Consider the following 20,341-nt stretch of genomic DNA (forward strand, 5'->3'; position numbering starts at 1 on the left):
GCACTGCTCCATAGGCTGCAGTCCCTTCCATCCACAGGGAGATGTTTTGTTGTTCTCGCACTCTCTCTCTCTCTCTCTCTTGATTTCTTTTATCTTTTTATATGCTTTTCTCAAAGGGAATTTCCCTTTATTATACTGGTATTTTGTGTTCTTCTCACCAACAGGCATGTGACTGTCAGCACCGATCCCGATGCAGCGATTAGAATAAGCTGCGCGCGCGTCATATCTGTAAAGAAATGTTTAGGTGCCCAACTGTCTGGTGCCGCTGCCTGCAGTAATTAACCGGCGCTAATCCCTTCCCCATCACTTCATCCCCACAACCGTACCGAGCCAGTTGCAAGTTCACATTCCCGTCTGCAGGCTCACACAAAAGTCAATGACGATTTGCAGGTTAGAATAAGCCTGCAACTGAGAGAACAGCAAGCTGCCACACAATGTACCCTCCTCCTCAAATGCTACCCATAAACTACACCAAAACTCCAACTTCTCAGAGCTTCTGAAGCGTACATCCATGGGAAATAAGCTGCAATTTTTGGAAGTAGCAGCGAGCAGAAACATTTCAAGCCGGCCATTGACAACAGTGTGTTCTTGCCTCTTTGGGTTTTTTGTTTTTCAAAAAATGGAAATAAAATAATGAAAAGAAAAAAGGGGCTCTGTGGTACGGTGGAGAAGCGGTGTTGGACGCAGAAACCGGGGGTGCTGTTGGTGCCGTGCACTAGGGCAGAATTAAATCGAACTGGGACAATTTAATTCCGGAGGCTCATCACTGGTAGGTGCGGTGTGGACAGGCACAGGCACAGGCACAGCCCTTGGCCTTGCTCCCCACCTTTCCCTCCAGCTCCAGCCAGTACGAGCAATGCCTGTACGCCCCTGTCCCGTCCCGTCTCGTCGGCACCACCCCCAGGAAAGCGAGCGGGCACGTCCACGGTTTCCTTGGATCCGCTTCGTTTCATTGGTTTGGTTTGGTTCGGAGACGGTGGACTTAAAAAAAAGGAGGCCATTTCAATGAATTAATTTATTTATAGATCAACCGATCGAGGAGACGAAATTCTCCACGAGATGGTTAGGAGTCCCGGAAGTCAGAAGATCAGGCACCGTGGCCGACTTCATTTCCCTTTTCGTGCAGAGGGGTGGCCATGGTCATGGTGCTAGTAGAACATTCCAATCTTTCTAGAAATTTTGGGGACTGATTCAAATCCTGAAATCATGAGCATTGTTTAAAAAACACACCTGCATCTCCTCCCTGCTGCTTCCATAAAGAAATTGGTAAACCATACAGTGTTCTACACATCAAAGCTGTATAAACGTATCATTTTTTTCTTACGTTTCAACACAGGATGAATTGAAGTGAGTGCTGACAAAAGAGTTTTATGAAACCAGACGAAAAAGAGAGAGAGAGTGAGAGAGAGAGAGGAAGAGACTAGTAGTGCAGCAGAAGCAAGCATGAATGAAAGACTCCCGACTCCCTCCTTTTCCTTCCGGGATGACTTGTGCGTAAAGGCTTTATCATTTTAAGGCAAAGGGATCGATCGGGTTTACCCTACCACCCTGGTGATTCATTCCCAGGGAGACATTTTTCCCGTGCCCTCGCAACGGAACAGTGGCCCTATCCGTAAGCGCCACTGTTTGGCTTGTATACCGGAAGAGGCAGCGCTACTGCTCGTACATTTGGCTCCTGCACGGCTGCCTCGACGGATTTGGGATGGAAATGGTCTCGGTCCATGGAGAGGGGAGCTCCACCACTTGTTGACCCCGTTAGATGGTGGTTTATTAAGTTTATTAACAGCATTTTTTTGCGTTACTCTCGAGGTAGATGTTGTCGCTGGGTGAAGGAATCTCATGCCACCAGGAGTTGTCTCACGAGATTGAAATAGGACAGCAGAGTGCTGCGATAAAAAAGGAACGCGAGAGTATTCCCTTCGCTCCTTCTTAATATAAGGTGCATTTTGCATACATTTTTATAAAATTTATGATATCTAAAAATTAGGCTGTGTTTATTCTCGTTGTGCACAGTCGGAAGAGTTTCAAGATTTCTATATCATCTTGATGCTTGAAACTAATAAAAGTTCTCGTTTCAAAAAAAATATTTTCCTAAATTTATGACATCTAAAATATTTTACTCTAAATTACTCCCTCCGTTATAAAATGTAGATAGTTTTGGAAAATTTAAAAATATAATTTTTTCTATGTATTTAGACATAATATTTATCTAGATGCGTAGCAAAAGTTACGTATCTAGATTTGCCAAAACAACCTATAATTTAAAACGGAAGGAGTATGTGATAAGCTAATTACCACAGAAAATTTTTGACGCGACAGCAAAATTCTGATGGTTGAGACGAACTTTCTCTCAAACTCTAATAGTCTAAATTGTGTTTTACGATAGCAACGGCAGCAAGTGGCCTGGTATCCACTAGACACTGCTAGTAGTTCAATGCTCTCAGTAGTATAGGTATCGTACAGTGTACGTGTACATGTTTGGTGGGCAGATGGGGTTGGACAAATCTCCCGGCTCAATCCTAAAGACCTTACCGTTTCTGTTCGTCTTTCATTCCATTTGAATGCATGTCTATCAATCTACATCCTACAGAGGTCTACATGAAGAACTCCCAGAATTGAGTTTTTGCAAACCATGTATCTATTTTTACTAGTGCCACCACAAACCCATATTTTGCACTTTTGCCCTGTTGTTTATATTAATCTTCATTCTCAAGTATCTGAACAAGAATATTTATTATAATTTCCAAATCACTTAACCCGAAACGTTGTCTGCGTGATGTCTCTGTCAGTATTGGAGATTACATGGACACCATAGGCGGGCAAAAATAGAATTACTGTTAATACACTGATGGTGTAGAATATCCTTGGGTCAAAGCTCTGCTATGTGTCTTTAATAACACAATAAGCTCACTGAGAAATAAAAGTTTTGGTTTCGTTAGCATGGGTAGGGAAGAAGAATGCATGAAGATGAACAGGTAAACCTCAAGAACACATAACAAAATTGAAATAATGTGAGAGGTTTGGAGGAGAAAAAAAGTTATTACCATCATCATCCTAATCAAACTAAATTATGTCTTAGTATGTGCCACAAATGGTGGATCATTCCGATTTTTTCCAAGAAAAAACTAGACAGTTCAAAATTCAAACATTAATGTACAAGTGCTACTACAAAATGATCGGCTACAAATAACTTCCACACCATTCCATTTTTTAACTTGTCGTTTTAAATCTTAAGTAATCAGAGCACATGTGCTTAGGGTGAGACTCGGCTGCTAACAAAAACAGGCGGGCAATTCCAATTTTCCACCCACGCCAAGGCACCAACATCATCGAACAGAAGCGGCTGAAAACCTCAATCAGCCATAAAAAAATTGTCACAGCACACAAACAAGCGGTTCCCATCCAATGGGCTCCTTGTTCTATCTTGGATTTAAAAACTGAAAAAAAAACAATAAAAATACTTTGGTTTTTGGCCAGTATACGATCTAACCCAGACTACCAAGCATCCTTTTGTCCCCTTGTGGCCTAGCCCCCTCCCCGATTTAATGATTGGTTGATCCCTCAATTTCATGAGCCAAACAACACACCATCCCTGCTTGTGCTTGGGGACCATCACCTTCATCTAAAACAGTTCCAGGATCAGAAAACAAAAATGCAAGCAAATTGCAAGCATTGTTTTTTTCTCGGGGGGTTTACAGCACAAATAAAGGCGGCAGCAGTGCCATCACCCTTTTCCCCCCTCCTCTCCGCCTCCCGCAAGCAACTCACCGCACCCGCACCGCACCACCACACTCCTCTCCAGTGCTGCTCCCTCTAGCTTCTTCCTCCTCCACCTCCCCCCCCCCCCCCCCCCCTCCTCCTTTCATGGCAGGAAAGGCTGGGGTGATGATGCCCATAAGCCATCCAATTTGACCCATGCCATCCTGGACCTATATACATACCGTCCCTGCTCGCACATTCGCAATCTCTACTTCTCTACCACTGCTGTGCTAGCTCCTCTCTCTCTCTTCCTGCTTTTGCCTCAGCCTGCTGCAAGCTTTTGCTTTGGTTTAGGTGCTTCTTTTCCACTCCTTTACTGTTCCCCCACTTTTGCTTGCTTTGTCACGCACACGAAAAGCTCCTGCCTTTACCTTCTCGGACCTTATCTCCGCCCCGTAGTGGGATTTGGTGGGAGCTGCGCTGCTTGCCCCTCGCGTTTCTTTGCTCAATTGGGGTCGCAGCTCGCGGGTGCGCGTGCGCGTGCTCGTGCTCGGAATTCGGGTTCTCTGGGTGGGGATTGCGCGGTACCCTGGGCGATTGCGGACGCTCGCTGCAGATCTTTGCGCAATTCCGGCGAGACGGAGATGAACTGTGGGCCGCCCGACCAGCTGCCGCCGGCGTCGGCGCCGTCGGCGCCGTCGTGCTTCCTCAACCTCAACTGGGACCAGTCCATGGCCGCCGCCGCGGCCGGCGACCACCTCGACCCGGCGCTCAGCTCGATGGTCTCCTCCCCGGCGTCCAACTCGACGGCCGCCGCGGCGACTGATGGGCTCGCTCTGCACGGGATCTCGCCGCAGCCGCAGTACGGCGGCACGCCTCTCAGCTCGCCCCCCAAGCTCAACCTCTCCATGATGGGCCAGTTCCACCACTACCAGCCGCCGCAAGTCGGTGGCGCCGGACCCGGCGGCTTGCCAATCCTGGAGAACTTGATGCCGATGGGCCACCTGGACCAGTTCCTCGCCGACCCAGGCTTCGCCGAGCGCGCGGCGAGGCTTTCCGGCTTTGATGGCCGCCCCGGTGGAAGCGGCTATGGCGGCGCCGTGCCGGGACAGTTCGGCCTCCCGGACGCCGGCCCCGTCGGTGCATTGAAGGAGCTGGAGCTCGGGAACGGCCGGGATGAGTCATCGGTGTCCGATCCGGCGTCGGCCAGCGCGGAGATGGCGTTGAAAGGTCCTTCCGACGGCAATGCAAAGAAGCGGAAGGCCAGCGGGAAGGGGAAAGGCAAGGACGGCCCTGGGTCCACCGCCGCAAAGGATCCCGCCAAGGTACGTCCGCAATTGCGTTTGTTTGGTGCCTCAATTCGCGACGCGGTTCAGTTTTTGGAGCAAAAGATTTCATTTTGGGAGCGTCTTCCAGGAGGAATCCAGTGGGAAGCGGTGCAAATCGGCGGACGAGAGCAATGGCGCGGAGGACAACTCCGGCAAGGGGAAGGCCGCGCAGAGCAACAGCGAGAATGGTGGCAAGAAGCAGGGGAAGGACACATCGAAGCCCCCCGAGCCGCCCAAGGACTATATCCATGTCCGGGCGAGGCGCGGTGAGGCGACAGACAGCCACAGCCTTGCTGAGAGGGTACAATTCCTTGTGGCTCAATTGCATTGTTCTTGCTGTCATCCTTGCTGTAGGTTCATGTTTTGATTTCTCTCGCTTCTGTTGAACAATTCAGGTGAGAAGGGAAAAGATCAGCCAGAGGATGAAGCTGCTGCAGGATCTTGTGCCGGGTTGCAACAAGGTAACAGAAAAATGCCCTCATAATCGATATCAGGCACTTGCTGTCCCTAGAGTAGTCTGTTGTGCTCATATTTGAAATTGGGAAATGTTACTGGTTTCAGGTGGTTGGCAAGGCAGTCATGCTCGATGAAATCATAAACTATGTGCAGTCCTTGCAACGGCAAGTCGAGGTATGTGCCCACTTTCAATTCACAGCTGGAGTCATTGTGAAACTGCAGTTTTTGCCATTTTAGAATGGAACCAACGTCGATATATGCTATCTGAACCCTTTCCTTTAACATCCATTTTGCAGTTCCTGTCCATGAAATTGGCTACTGTGAATCCCCAGCTGGACTTCAACAATTTGCCTAACCTCCTTCCTAAAGATGTGAGGACAAGCATACATGATTGATCGCATTACCTTGTTTGGTTCCTCTTATTGAGGCAACAGTATTTCACCCTATCTCATATTCCAATTCTGTTTGTAATCAGATACACCAGTCCTGCGGCCCGATGCAGAACTCGCATTTTCCACTGGAGACCTCAGGTGCACCGCTGCCATACCTTAACCAGTCTCACCAGGGGAGCCCTCTAGGTTGCAGCCTGACCAATGGCATGGACAACCAAAGTAATATGCACCCACTTGACCCAGCATTTTGCCGGCAGATGAATTCTCAACATCCTTTTCTCAATGGAGTTAGCGATGCGGCCTCGCAGGTAAAATGCACACCAACTTTGTGAGCTTAAATTATCAGCATCTGTATGCAGTGACACTGAGTATGAATAAACAATACATCACAGGTTGGGACTTTTTGGCAAGATGATCTTCAAAGTGTTGTTCATATGGATATTGGGCAAGGTCAGGAGATTGCAGCCACCTCTTCGAACAGCTACAATGGTAGGCAAATTTCTGCATCCTAGTGAGCCAATATCTTAATTGTCAAACATGGCCATATATGAATTCTGATATTGAATTACCGCAAGCCAGGTTCGTTGCAAACAGTCCACATGAAAATGGAGCTTTGACATAGCTGAAATTCAATCCAAAGCTCGACGCCCGTGTATATAAAGACGAGAGATCAGCTTGCAGCGGAAGCACTCTGAGATTCAACCTAACAACGTTGGGCCCTAGCAGTGTTTTAGCTTCTAATTTTCCCCTTGGTGTAATCATTCTTTGAACAAAATGTGAAGAGCACCACGCATGACGGTTGGTTACGCCTTCGCCTATTTAGCTGCAAGATCGCACGCAACGAAATGTGGTGCCTGCCGTACATGCTCAATCAGACCCTTATCCTCTCAAGCGAGAGGGAAGACCTGTAATATCATTTGTATTGCCATTATATTTGTAGCTGATAAATATAAATATTTAAGATCATCCCTATTACTGTCGTTCCTGGTCTCGGTGAGCTGAAATCCTTGCTTCTGGGTGAATTATAGGCTTCTTTCTGATTCCTGCATCTCCTTGAGTAAGAGGCATAGCATTTGTTCTAGTTGGTGCTTTGAGCTTTGGAGCTAGGATTTTTTGGTTCTGGAATATATTCAGCCAAGAAGAGGGATCCTGTGAAAGGACATGGACAGAAGGAACAAGCAACTTGTGCCGGGAGTGGATTTGTGGGTGCTTTTTAGCTGTATGATAAGTCCCCGAAGAAAGGGACAGCACTCCACTAGGGCAGGGGAGAGCTCAGCTGAGGAGGCCATCGTTCCCCTTTCGAATTATTTCTAGGCTGGTTTTCGCAGAGATGCCATGCCAGGCGTACATCAGGCGCGCAGTGCAAGTGTGCAACGGCATTCAGTGGCGATGCTATCATGCTATGCTGCTCCTGTTCATCTAAAGCTACATCAAACAAGAAAGAGAAAAGAAAAAAAGATTCATCCCTCTTTAGTCGTTAAGTTGTTAAGGATTGGAGCTACCACTCCACTTCAGCGGGTCCAAATCGTCCAGGCTGTGATCACGCGCCGGAACGGAATCAGCGGAGCGAGTTGTTCTGATCTCTCACTTTCCTGAGCCTGACCGGACGATCTAGTGCAGGATATAGCTGAGCCATCTCCAGATCATGACTAGATTGCACACCTCGCAGCAGCGCTTACTGCTCCCAAATCACTCTGCTCCGATACCCTGTTACCGGAGCACTTACCGCTGCTCTGTCTGACCAGATGCAATCGCACTGCAGCACGAGCTGTAAATTCGCAGCAAAAATGAGTGGGACAAGCTCGTAAGTCGGAAGGGGATTGTTCTGCAGCCGGGAGGGCAGACAGAGGGAAGGTGAGATAGGGGATGATACGTTTATAAATACGGGAACAGGGAAGAAGAGGACGGTACAACGTGACGTGTCTCGTACAGGAGTTCGTTCGTGGCCTCGGCGTGAGACTGCGAGATCGTGGTCGCCACGAACACCCAACGCTTCCTGCTTTCGCCCCAGATCATGGCTTTGTCACGAGCAAGAACAAGAAACTTTTTTTTCTACAAAAAAATATCCCATGGCATGACAAGTGTTTTTTTTTGCCCCTGAGAGGACCAAGGCGAGATAACTGATCCGGGCAGATTTTCTGGTGGGTGTTTTGGTCAGAGTGGGCGTTTGGCCCTCGTCGTCGCTCCATGTCGAGAGGTCTGCAACTGGAGTGAGGCGTAATTTTCTGTTCGCTTTGAAGCGAAGACTAGTGCGTCACCTGCCGCGAAATGCTGCATCGCAAGGGGGATGTGATGCGATCGCAACCACAGCAGCAAGTCAAACGCCCTTGCTTTTGTTATGAGAGATATGTGTATCACCAGCTGGTCCAGATCTGGACACCATATTCCCGGAAAAAATTTAAGGTCTGCGCCTGGCCTCCACGGTATGAACTGAATTTTTTTTTAGCAAAGTACAGTCTCACGATGCAGGCGTCACCGTCAGCATCCATGACAAAATGTTCATTGCTAGCTTAGCAGTACGGGCAGAATCGAACGGCAGCTTCATCCGCTGACACCCTGAGCCCTCCTCGAGTCCTTTCAAGGGCGATCGATGGCACCTGCAGACTGCGTAGGCACGAGAGAAGTGCCGGGCAGCTTTTCTGAAGCCATCGATTCTGAATCTTTCTCGCCTGCATACATGCAAAAGAAAGGCGCCCGAACTGTCCATATCCGCTCCAGCTTTTGCATCATCGGGCACGCAATCATGAGCGGCGAGATCGAAGCGAGGCCAGTGCTGACCCGCAGCCAGCCCTACAGAGTTAGGCTGTTTTTCACCGGAAAGAAAAAGGAATCTGAAGCCGAGCCACGAGCCTGTTCATTCTGCTTTGCGATTGCATTGCGTTCTGTGAGACGGAACATGAAGGGGAAGAAGGCACGTCAGGTTCAGGAGGGCCCTGCCCCTGCGGATTAGTCCTGGCGGCAACCAAAGCCAAGCCATGGCAGAGCGGACCAGCACTGGCTCGCGGTTGGCGTGATGGAGATCTGCCTCCTAATCCCGCCCCCGCGCGCGCCATCTCATTTCCCACCCGACATAAGCCAGCGCGCGAGGCCGGGGGGCGCGCGTGCACAGTCGCCGCCGCGCCGGCCGGCTGGTGGCCCGTCGGCGTTGCCGCCAATCCCCATCGGCAGGTGTAGACTCCGTCGCCTCGCTCGTCGGACAGGTACGCAGCCACAGGCCGATCATTGCGTCCAACCCAAACCAAATACCCAGTCCACACCGTCGTACGAGTACATTTAAACACAGTCCAGTCCGAGGCTGCCGGACCCTGTGTGCAAGCATATCATTTTTTCCCTTTTTTTAAAAAAATGAAAAAGAGATGCTGGCAGGCCATGCAAGTCACTTCTGAAACGAACGGGACACCAAGGTCATCCGTTGTGATTTCCCGTGGGATTTCTATGGCGCGGGAGCCCTGCGGGGGTGAGTGGTAGCTCGACAGGTGCCGTATCGATCTTGGGTGGGATGGGGGGTGAGGCCGGCCGGCGAGATGAGGAACAGAACAGGAGCCCGCAGGAGGGCCACTCCTGTTCCAGTGGCTTGCGTGCGTTGGTATGTGCCTGTCAGCCCGGTTGCGCCCGTGGCCCCGCCGCCATGTGTGCGTGTCACCACGCCCCAAGGGACAACGCCCGTAGCAACGTAAATGTACGCGGCCTGGGTCTGGGTCTCCCCTGATGACGCTCGGTTACTGCTGGTACCGAGCACTGGCGATGGAGAAAAGGTGCGGTGGCCGGACGGGCCGACGACGGCGACGCGGCGCGGTACGCCCCCGCGGTCCCCGTGCGCGCGAGACCCACGCAATCATGCCGTGCGGCGAGCTAGCGATCGGCCACGGCCAGAGACCCCCGTGCGAAAAGAGGGCGAGGTGCTCTGCGCCCCCGCGGCTCGTGTGCGCGGTGGCGCGCAGCGTGCGGGCGGGCGGGCGGACGCGCGGCCGCCTCGCGCACCGGTTGGGCCTTCCTCCCACGCGGTCCCGGGTCCTCCTCCCCCGCACGGCCGCGGCCGCGGGTCGCGCTGCTCGGGGCGCGCGCGCACGGGGGGCGGGCGGGTCATCAAGCCCGGACGGCGATGTGCTCCGCTCTCCGCGGGGTGGCTTTGTGCCGCATGGATGAGGCCACGGAGCCGGCACTGGAGCGCGCGCGCGTTGCGCGGAGTCGTGAGGCGGGGCGGGCGCGACGGCGCCGTGGCCGTGGCCGCGGTGCGGCTCGCTGCGCTGCTGGGTGGGGGTGGGAGCAAAGCGCCGCGCGCGGGGACGTGACACGGTCCCGGGATGACACACGACGCGTCGCATCGGGCGCGGGGTGGCTGACGGGACCGACCGATTTGAGAGGTCCCTGCGCCCGCCCTACAGGCGCTGTGGCGTCGTGGCCTGATTGAGGGTCGACGGCTCGGGCGCGCAGGGGCAGGGCTAGGGTTGGGCTCCTTGCATTGCAGTGGCTCTCTAGTCTCTACCTATGTGTGTAGCTAGGTGGTCCGTCCGGTCTACGAGACCGGTAAGAGCTAGCCTCTATCATCGCCGGCGTACTTCAGGGGCTGACGACGTGCACAGGACCGCAGCTTGTAGTAGAGGGCATCTGGGTAGCCTACGGGGCTACAACTGGCCGTTCACGTGGCCTAGCGTATAACAGAGCATCTAGGTCCAGACGAAGAATGCTGCAGAGACTCGGTGTGTTTGGTTCCTAGCCACACTTTACTTTACCAAATGTTAGTCAAACTTGATCATGTTGGTAGATGTTTGATTGGTAGCTAAGCTTAGGCAAGATCCTCATGTCGTGAAATAAAAAATATGGCAAGATTCTTTTAGGTAAGGGAAAAAAATGTAACTTTCAAATTCTTTACCACACTTGCCTAACTTTAAATGTGGCAAAGTATGATTAGCAATCAAACATGCTCAGAGTTGTTGGCCAGAGTACCATTTTCTTTCAATATACTGCTGAGTTCTGAGTTATGCACGTTTGAGTAACTAGCAACATCGAAGCAACATTTACTGTATGGAAAGGAGGCCTGCAAGTACTGCAATCAGCAACCAGCTTTGGCATTATAACCTGAAATAAACCCAGCACAAGTACGCAGGTCCTTACACATGCTGTACACCGTAGCGCGTTGGTGGAACTTCAACTATAAAGACGGGAGATTGATGCAGTTGACGCATATGCCGGTGCACGATCACCCTCATCAAGATGAGAAGAAAACGGTGCAGACCAAAGTCATGGATGGTGTCAGTTTCAGCAGGGGAAATGTAGTTGAACCGGGGGGGGGGGGGGGGGGAAGAAAGGGAGGTGTAGAGTCATACATGGGCTCGAAGTGGAAGCTCTATGGGCTATGCAATTTATTGTTAGTTAGTTGGGCCATCGGTTTTTATACCGGCCATCGTGTGTATAGCGAAGTGGCCGATGAGCCCAAATACTGCCGTTCGTTAAGTGCGGCCCAGCCCAACCAAACAAGCAAAACCAAACTCCACTGGCCCAGCTCATAGCATGACGCCATCCCGTCCGTCCAACACCAGAACCCCGGAATCCAATCCAACGGCCCGAAACTGCCGAACCGCGCCAACGACAACTCCGCGCTATCGAGCTCCCGCGCCCACCCGATTTCCAATCCCAGCGGCGACAGGCCTCGCCTACAAATACCCCACACGTTCCCCAAATTCTCCACACGAACGCGACGCGTCCGAGCGAAGCCACCATCATCCCCGAAAGCGGCCGAGACGCGTGAGCCATCGACCCCTCCAGCCTCACTCCCACTCCCACCCCACCCGCACGCGGAAGCTCGACTCCGTGCGGCGGTTAGGGTTTGGCGCCCCTTCTAGTAGAAGCTTCGGACCCCCGATCGGCGTTGGCGGCGATGCTCTCAATTTGCGGCCACGGCGGCGGCGCCGTGGCCGCTGGTGAGGAACAGCGCGCACCCTACCCGCTCCCTCCTCCCCATCCTCGGCCGCAGCAGCTCGGCGCGGCGATCGGCGCCCTGCTGCTGAACCCCCTCCAAGGTTCCAACCGCTCCGAAACCCTCCCCTGTTCTCCCGCCGATGCACGCAATTCAGTTCGATCGAAATGATTCGTAGTGTTTTGGTTGGTATTGTGGTTCAGTTGACGAAGGCACGCGCCTGGAGATCGCGCAACAGAGTTACAACGCAGGGGATTACAGAGCGGCGCTTGAGCAGAGCAATGCGGTGTACATGGAGAACCCGAGGCGCCTGGAGAACCTCCTGCTGCTCGGCGCCGTTTATTACCAGGTTTTTCGGCGAAATTAAGCCTCAAGTTGTTGATATGTGCTTTTGCGTGTTCTGGAGAGCTGTATTGATGCCTTTGTTTCCTTAAAAAATAAAATAATAAATTGTCTAGCTGCGGGAGTTTGACATGTGCATCGTGAAGAACGAGGAGGCTGTGGCAATCCAGCCCAATTTCCCTGAGTGCTTCAACAACATGGCGAATGCATGGAGGGTGAGCCCATTTTCTCAGGAAAGTCTTGGTGGGAATGTGCGGTACTATTGTTCGCATGGCTTAATGCATTTTTGGTTCTATTGTCTGTTGCAGGAGAAAGGCGATATAGATCGTGCCATCCAGTACTATAAGCATGCAATTCAGGTAAGCGTACTATCTGATGACTGAAGCTGAAATGTGTGTGTGTGTGTGTGTGCGCGTGTGTGTGTGTGTGTGTTTGTGGTGGTGGCAGGGGGTCACTGTACACTTTTTTTTGAACTTTTTCGCTACGTTTTTTTTTGAACTTCCAGACTAATGCAACATTATAATTTTGTAGCTGCGACCGACCTTCGCTGATGCATTCTCAAACTTGGCAAATGCTTATACTCGAAAAGGAAATCTCATCGAGGCAACCAAATGTTGCCATCAGGCGCTAGCACTAAATCCTCGTTTGGTAATTAACTATTGCTTTTGCTAATTGGACGCTAATGAATAAATCTTCAAAGTTGACCGGGCTTTCTGGAGGTTTTGATTTGACAAACATTGCAAATCTAGGTTGATGCCTACTGCAGCCTTGGTGACGTGTTGAAGGCACAAGGATCATACAGAGATGTAAGTAGGGAAACAAAACCTTATCTGCTGCCCATGGCATTATTAACCAATCTGTATCAGATTTTATGCCTGCGTACAATAAAACAGGCATTCGTACCGAGTATCCCATGGGATTTCCAGTTATAAGTCATTTTCATTTTTAGTAATCATGCAGTCGTGCTTCGTTTCATACCAAGTTTATTGTTTTCGTGTATTGATAAATCGGTTATTTTATTCACTGCTAGCAAGTTCAACTAACTTAAATTGGGTCCATTTATTGCTGATTTTATCTCCGCAGTTCTAGTCCCAAATGAAAATCGCACACTTTGCCTGTTATTTTCCCTTGAATTAAAATTCTTTGTAACACTACTTCATGTTGATCAATGAGACACGGCATCTGTACTGGTACGAACCATGATTTGGACGTTGATGCGACTTCCATCTTGTGCAGGCATACAGTTGCTTTAGAGAGGCTGTAAGCATATCACCTAGTTGTGCAACTGCTTGGTATAATATTGCTGGACTTTTCATGCAATGGGGAGATTTCAATAAGTCAGTTCTCTACTATAAGGTGTGTAATTTGCACTGACTTGGCATTGCTTCTTGTTTATATCTTCTCCTTAAGAACTAAATATCACTGTTTTATTGTGATTCATGAGTGGATCATAAGTTCACCAAGGTACAACAAATAATTTAATTATTCTGGAGTTTATAAGCATGTGGGTTCTTGTGTTAGATATTTCAGTTTTTTTCCTAATTCTCTTGTGGTGTAACTGCCACCTTTCGTTTCTTTGGGAAATGACCAGTGTAACCGCATTATGACTCTCTTAAGTTTGACTACATTATCAGGAAGCAATCAAATTCAAGCCGGCATTTTATGATGCCCATATGAACTTGGGCAGTCTTTACAAGGTACCATTCCATTTATATTAAATGGTGGTTTCATGTGGAAACATCTTTCTGACATCTCTGAGGGAAACATTGCTTTTTAGGCTGTTGGAATGTGTCAAGATGCAATTGTATGCTATCAAAATGCAGCACAGGCATGCCCACAAAATGCAATAGCTTATGGTGAGTATATTTACCTCTGGTTGATATTAACTAAGAAGAAACAAGTTAACCATAGGTTCCCAACTGTAACCTGACTTCTGAGATATCCATAATTACTTTATATGGCGCAACGAGTTATTTTTACCTAACAGTGGGATATTATTATTTGGATGAACGCAAGGATTATTTCTTAGGATGTCGCAGTTATCAGTTAGAGATATTGTTTACTGCACTGAAAGACACACATGTAAAACTCATTATATTATTGGTCATTAACTCGTGGCTCTGTGATGAGCTTGTGGGTTCATCATGATGATGTTCTCTGTTTGCAGGTAACCTTGGTGATGCCTACTATGAACAAGGCCAACTGGGCTTAGCTATTTTAAGTTATAGACATGCCACTACCTGCAACCCGTCATATGTTGAAGCTTATAATAATCTGGTTTGTTACTCTTTGGCATTCATCTATGCTGGTAGACCTTCACTTCTTTTGATCACAAAGCATGACACTTAGTATGTATTATATTCAACCTGGTAGGGAAATGCTTTAAAAGGATCTGGAAGATGTGACGAGGCAATCGGTTGCTACCAGGTTGCCAACAGCTTCCTTAATTTTTCTTTATGTTCTCATCTATTTCAATTCTATGATGCAAATTTGGCCTGTTGTGCACTTTGCTGTTTGCAGTCATGCCTTGCTCTTCAACCTAATCACCCTCGAGCTCTGACAAACCTTGGGAACGTTTATATGGAGAGGTGAGTTTATTAGGATGTGGATCATTTATTTCTATTGTACGAGAGTTATATTTTGGAAATACTTGCAGGAGCATGCTGGACATAGCGGCTTCACATTTCATGGCAGCTCTTACAGTTACTACTGGATTGTCTGCACCTTACAACAATTTAGCGACGATTTACAAACAACAAGTACTTGTGTTATCGAACTGCTTCATTCTGCCAACTAACTATTTTGGACGCATACTTTTGTTTAATTTACAATTTATAATTCTTCATCATTATCTTTGTGTGTACATAATAGATTCTACCTAGAATATGATAATATTTTTCCTCATTGTTGAAATAGGGAAACTATGCTAATGCCATAGCATGTTATAACGAAGCACTCCGTGTTGATCCTTTGGCTGCCGATGGTCTTGTGAATAGAGGGAATACATTGAAAGAAGCAGGCAGGGTCAGTGAAGCAATTCAAGACTATTTGCAGGCTGCTGCAATTAGACCAACCATGGCTGAAGCTCATGCAAATTTGGCATTTGCGTATAAAGACACGTATGTGCATTCCTGTCCCAATTACTGCAAGGGGAAATCGCACTTAAGACAACTGAGCCTTACTACATCGTGCTTATATGCTGTCATCTTATATCATCATTTGCAGGGGCCTAATGGAGTTGGCAATTATCAGTTACAAGCAGGCCTTGCAATTACGTCCAGATTTTCCAGAAGTTGCGTGTAATCTCTTGCACACTCTACAGGTGCGGTAAAATGTTTGCCACATTAATAACTCTCCTAGTCTGGCATGAGCAATCTTCAATCATATATCAATAATAAAAAGGAGTTAAATTCTATGTTAGCGAAAGCTACAACTTATTTCCTTTTTACCGTCTGAACTTTTGCTGCTGTACTAACTTTACATCAGAGCGGGACACGATTTGTGAGATCAAAATGATTTCCGTAGAACTTAGGTTAGGATTCTTATTAACATGAAACCTGAGCCAGTCGAGTTTCTTTTGTTTGATTTACAATTTTTGCAGTGCGTATGTGATTGGGATGATAGAGAAGAGAAGTTCATCAAGGTAGAGGGGATTATCAGACAGCAAATAAAGGCATGAGCCTTTTACACCTTCCTTTTTTTATCTTTTTTCCCCCCTTAATAGCTGTCATTCTTATTTGGCCATCTCCAGATGTCCCTTCTCCCAAGTGTACAACCATTCCATGCTATGGCATTCCCGATCGATCCAAATCTTGCACTGGAGATCAGGTGAGACTCCTTTTCTGTACTGACCTCTGTAATCTTTGTAGAAATGAACAAATGGTAATTCAATAGCCGCATATATTAGAAGCACGACGACTTGACTTTTTTCGTTTCAGTAAAAAATATGCAGATCATTACTCTTTGGTTGCGTCACGTTTTGGGCTTCCTGCATTCTCACACCCCTCACGTGCTCCTATCAAGACTGATGACAGAACTTCTCGCCTTAGGATTGGGTACATTATCTATCACTGCTGCATATTGCTCTAACTTACAAGTTGTTGCTCCCTGACAAAATCCTGTTTCTCCATTTGGTTTTTAGATATGTGAGTAGTGACTTCGGGAATCATCCTCTGTCTCATCTCATGGGATCTGTATTTGGAATGCACAATGAAGACATTGTAGAGGTTGCTCGGTTTTTTGCTCTGCCATGTTGATATATATATATATACATATATATATATATATCATAATTCCTTAAGAATTCTGTTGAAGGGGGAAATAGTTATTTATGAATAATTCTTCAGGTTTTCTGTTATGCTCTGAGCCGAGATGATGGTACGGAATGGAGGCAACGTATTAAAGGTGAAGCAGAGCACTTCATTGATGTGTCAGAGATGTCATCTGATATGATTGCTAAAGTTATCAATGAAGATAAGATACAAATTCTTATAAATCTTAATGGATATACAAAGGTAGTATTTATTTTCCGTGACAATCAGTGATCATTCCATTAATTTAATGCAATGTAAATAATGACTTTTTTCTTCAAAGTTTTATTTGTTTTTGTATTATTGATTCAATTATATCAGTCTGATCTGTTGGCTTTCTGCCCTCAAATTGGTCCAGTTTCCATTTCCATATGCTGTGTAATAAGAATCGTAACTGAACTTCACTATTTCAGTTAGCACCAAGCGTCCAAGCCTCAAGACTAATATTGGAAATGAACTTTAGTAGTTAAGTCGTAAACTTAATTATAAAGGATAGCATTGGAATTGTGAAGTATTCAGCTATGCAACTGTTAATTTTGTGCACTACTTTGTAAATGATAGTTTTTTCTTTTCTTCGCAACTTTAAAGCTGTGTAATCTGGTTCTCCTGTGCTATATATTTTCTAGTACAGCTTTCTGTTTCTAGTGAAGTAATGACATCCATTCAAATTTTTTTCAGCGATTATTTTTACTTTTGCAATAAATTTGTATGTTTTTCAGGGTGCACGCAATGAAATTTTCGCCATGCAGCCAGCGCCAATCCAGGTTTCTTACATGGGATTTCCTGCAACTACCGGTGCAAGTTATATTAATTATTTGATTACTGATGAGGTAAACATATTGAAGTTCTGTGCCCTATCTTATTTGAATGGCACGTCCTTTCTTTGCCTTCATATTAATTTAAACTTGTTGCTCTGGCAGTTTGTCTCTCCGTTAAAATATTCTCATATTTACTCAGAAAAGCTTGTCCACCTTCCTCATTGTTACTTTGTGAATGATTATAAACAGGTATGTATTGTGTCATACATATCAGGTAAAAGTTGCTTTAGTCCTCCAGCCTTTGAGAGAGCAGATTTCCTCCTTGCTTCCATTATAATATATTTATTTCCAAAATGATTCATAAGATAAAGTAACACTAGAGGAATAAACAAGGGGTTTATGCCTCATATGAAACACCTAAATGCAATAAGTTTGTGTCTCTGTATTCTGCTTTATATTCATAACGTTGATTGCTTTGTCATAGAAAAATCAAGACGTTCTTGATTCTGTTTGCCCACACAAACGAGCCGACTATGGCCTGCCAGAGGACAAATTTATTTTTGCATGCTTCAATCAGCTCTACAAGATGGATCCAGATATATTCAACACCTGGTAAATCCATTTATGTCTTACTGCTAATATGCATTGCATGGACATATTATACCAATATTAAAGAGTAATTATATTTCTCCTATAATGAAAAGGCAGAGCACCTGCTATTGTCCTCAAAAAAAGAGTAATTATAAGATAAGTCACCCAAAAGCTGATGTTTTGAATGCTGACATGGTTCACAAAGGCAACTTTAAAACGAACTAAACGAAGGAAATGTTTTTAGATTAATTTGCATATATAATCTTCACTTAATCAATATAAAATATCCAAAAATATATAGATAGTCGGGATTTAAATGTTTTGATGCAAAATACGACTTTGTTTGTTTCTTTCAACAGTTCTAGTAGTAATTACTATTCTCCCTGACATCATGCTGAAGGCTTTTTGTTAGTTTTTATATGATCAATAAGTAGTTCAGATGCGCATGATGCCCTCTGTTGCATCCTCAAAAGAAATTTGTAGTAATGTACATACCAGGCGTGTTTGTCAGAAGTATAATTGATGAATCAGGTGCAATATTCTGAAGCGTGTGCCAAACAGTGTCTTGTGGCTCTTGAGATTTCCAGCTGCTGGGGAGATGAGATTGCGTGCATGTAACATTCCACTCCTGTTCTCTCACTTGCGGATTCATCTACCTACCTTTGTTTTCTTAACTTTGCACTTTTGGCAGATGCGATTTCAAAAGGAGTAAGGGCAGACCAAATAATATCTACAGATGTTGCCACAAAAAATGAACATATAAGGCGAAGTGCCTTGGCGGATCTCTTTCTTGACACGTAACCATCCACACTTGCTTAAGATAAATATTGTTCCTCATTGTTTTGCTTTTCTTGTGAAGCTCTGACTTTACCCATTGCTGGATGAACAGCCCGTTGTGTAACGGCCACACTACTGGTACAGATGTATTATGGGCCGGCGTCCCAATGATTACCCTTCCTCTGGAGAAAATGGCAACAAGGGTTGCAGGTTCCCTCTGTCTAGCTACTGGGGTCGGGGAAGAGATGATAGTCGATAGGTCAGACTTCTAGCCATACATGTACCTTTTTCCTCACATCATTGAACTCTTTTTTTCTACAACTAACATTTGCTATTATTCAGCCTGAAAGAATACGAGGAAAGGGCCGTATTTCTAGCGACGAATCCATCGAAACTCCAAACTCTTACAAACAGGCTCAAGGCTGTTCGGATGACCTGTCCTTTGTTTGATACAGCTCGATGGGTAACATTACAGTCTTGTTTCTGCTCCATACCTTACCTTTTCAGAGTTGGCAATTTCACCTTTGTAAAAAAATTTGCAGGTAAAGAATCTGGACAGGGCATATTTGAAAATGTGGGACCTGCATTGCTCTGGTAGGCACCCTCAACATTTTAAAGTGGTAGAAGAGTAGAAGACGATACCAGTTTCCCTTTGACGGATAAATACAGTTAGCAGATGATGTAATATCATACGAGTTACGAGGTAAGTATATTAGGGGCTGTCATATACTCATACGGGAGGTGATTTCATTTGAGGCCTCCTCCACAGCTAAGAGGACCTGGACCCAGCGTAGAGGTAATAAAAAATCTTGGGGTACAACACTAACTTGATGTGTTTTATGCATAACGACTGTGTCAGCTTGTTGCACTCCTAGGGAAATCTTACTAAATTTCTATTCTGACGGTCCTGTTGGGAGCTCTCTGGTAGTGGACATTAGCCTGCTCTTAAGCAAGAGAGCAACACTTATCTGATCAATGCCTGGAGTGGAGCGAGACTTGATCAACTTACTAAATCGAACAATCTCCGAAACCTGGATCATTTTGGTGGTGGTACTTTTGGTGTGTCGATTTCACTGTTTGCTCGTACTAACTTTTGAACGAGATATGCAGATTGCTTCATGCCTGAGGTGGAGCACGATGTGATTCCTTGTCAATTAGGACTGATGATGCTGGGCCTGCGTGACGCCTGATCCAGCTATATAACGATCCCTCTTTTAGGCAGTAGGCTTCACTGTTGTTGCAGGTTATGCATCATCTCTTCTGCGAAGCTGGTCTCGCCAGTGTCATTGCCTTCTGGTCCGCATCATTAGAAAAGACAAGGTTAGGTTGAGCAGGCATGTAGCTGAGCAGAGGCACGTTGGACCGTGCAAAACTTCTGAATCTGCTTGAGCTGCTGTTCTGCGGCATGCGTTGCTGCCCACGGACAGGACTACTACGGGGGTCGGGCTTCTCTCCCAGCAAAGATCATTTAGTGGCTGCGTGCCACGGCCAGAGTAAGTCCACCGTTGCTTGCTCGACTTGCGTGAAGCAGGTATCGTATCGGACCAGCAAAAGCTCGTCAGAAGTTGGGTACCTACACGGCGAGTCGATGACTACGGCCAAGACGCAGCTGTTATGAGGTGGTTGTGGTTCTGAAGCGCGCTTATGGACTCTGTACAACGACTAACAAAGATAACCTAACAAGCTATTTTACTAGAATTTTTCGAATGGGTGGCAAGAGTTTTGCCATGGTTTTGTTAGAAGAGAATTGGCCAGTATTTTAAAGGAAAAA

General features: G+C 46.8%; 2 protein-coding genes across 5 annotated transcripts; both read left to right on the forward strand.

The window, feature by feature from the left end:
- The first annotated feature begins 3,828 nt into the window (after positions 1-3,828).
- Positions 3,829-6,855, forward strand: LOC112895044 (transcription factor bHLH77-like). Its single transcript, XM_025962908.1, has 8 exons — positions 3,829-5,024; positions 5,116-5,328; positions 5,423-5,488; positions 5,589-5,657; positions 5,780-5,854; positions 5,959-6,183; positions 6,268-6,364; positions 6,455-6,855. The coding sequence occupies exons 1-8, from the start codon at positions 4,344-4,346 to the stop codon at positions 6,490-6,492; spliced, it is 1,464 nt and encodes a 487-aa protein (XP_025818693.1). The 5' UTR covers positions 3,829-4,343; the 3' UTR covers positions 6,493-6,855.
- Positions 6,856-11,571: 4,716 nt separating this feature from the next.
- Positions 11,572-20,268, forward strand: LOC112894148 (probable UDP-N-acetylglucosamine--peptide N-acetylglucosaminyltransferase SEC). 4 transcript variants are annotated; one of them, XR_003228959.1, is made up of 28 exons: positions 11,572-11,895; positions 11,996-12,141; positions 12,251-12,349; positions 12,443-12,493; positions 12,666-12,782; positions 12,884-12,940; positions 13,371-13,490; positions 13,769-13,831; positions 13,912-13,990; positions 14,302-14,411; positions 14,508-14,561; positions 14,655-14,722; positions 14,791-14,893; positions 15,051-15,253; positions 15,360-15,456; positions 15,736-15,807; positions 15,886-15,962; positions 16,073-16,189; positions 16,276-16,360; positions 16,481-16,648; positions 17,164-17,274; positions 17,365-17,451; positions 17,687-17,814; positions 18,325-18,407; positions 18,485-18,590; positions 18,683-18,850; positions 18,913-19,033; positions 19,113-19,132. XR_003228959.1 is itself a non-coding variant. In XM_025961770.1 (28 exons), exons 1-28 carry the CDS (start codon positions 11,754-11,756, stop codon positions 19,200-19,202), a joined length of 2,901 nt encoding a protein of 966 aa, XP_025817555.1. In that variant the 5' UTR covers positions 11,572-11,753; the 3' UTR covers positions 19,203-20,268. The 4 variants fall into 4 exon arrangements, 2 of the variants coding, with proteins under 2 accessions (XP_025817555.1, XP_025817556.1); XM_025961770.1 differs by having other exon boundaries at positions 18,683-18,829; positions 19,113-20,268; XM_025961771.1 differs by having other exon boundaries at positions 15,736-15,777; positions 18,683-18,829; positions 19,113-20,268.
- Positions 20,269-20,341: the final 73 nt, after the last annotated feature.

This window comes from Panicum hallii, chromosome 5 (assembly GCF_002211085.1).
Source record: "Panicum hallii strain FIL2 chromosome 5, PHallii_v3.1, whole genome shotgun sequence".
NCBI classification, from domain to species: domain Eukaryota; kingdom Viridiplantae; phylum Streptophyta; class Magnoliopsida; order Poales; family Poaceae; genus Panicum; species Panicum hallii.

Coding starts and splice junctions, on each gene's coding strand:
- LOC112895044 (XM_025962908.1), top strand. CDS start 4,344: ATGAACTGTGGGCCGCCCGACCAGCTGCCGCCGGCGTCGGCGCCGTCG. Junction 5,329..5,422: donor GCCACAGCCTTGCTGAGAGG/GTACAATTCCTT, acceptor TGAACAATTCAG/GTGAGAAGGGAAAAGATCAG. Junction 5,855..5,958: donor CTAACCTCCTTCCTAAAGAT/GTGAGGACAAGC, acceptor GTTTGTAATCAG/ATACACCAGTCCTGCGGCCC.
- LOC112894148 (XM_025961770.1), top strand. CDS start 11,754: ATGCTCTCAATTTGCGGCCACGGCGGCGGCGCCGTGGCCGCTGGTGAG. Junction 12,142..12,250: donor TCGGCGCCGTTTATTACCAG/GTTTTTCGGCGA, acceptor TAAATTGTCTAG/CTGCGGGAGTTTGACATGTG. Junction 14,894..15,050: donor CGACGATTTACAAACAACAA/GTACTTGTGTTA, acceptor TTGTTGAAATAG/GGAAACTATGCTAATGCCAT.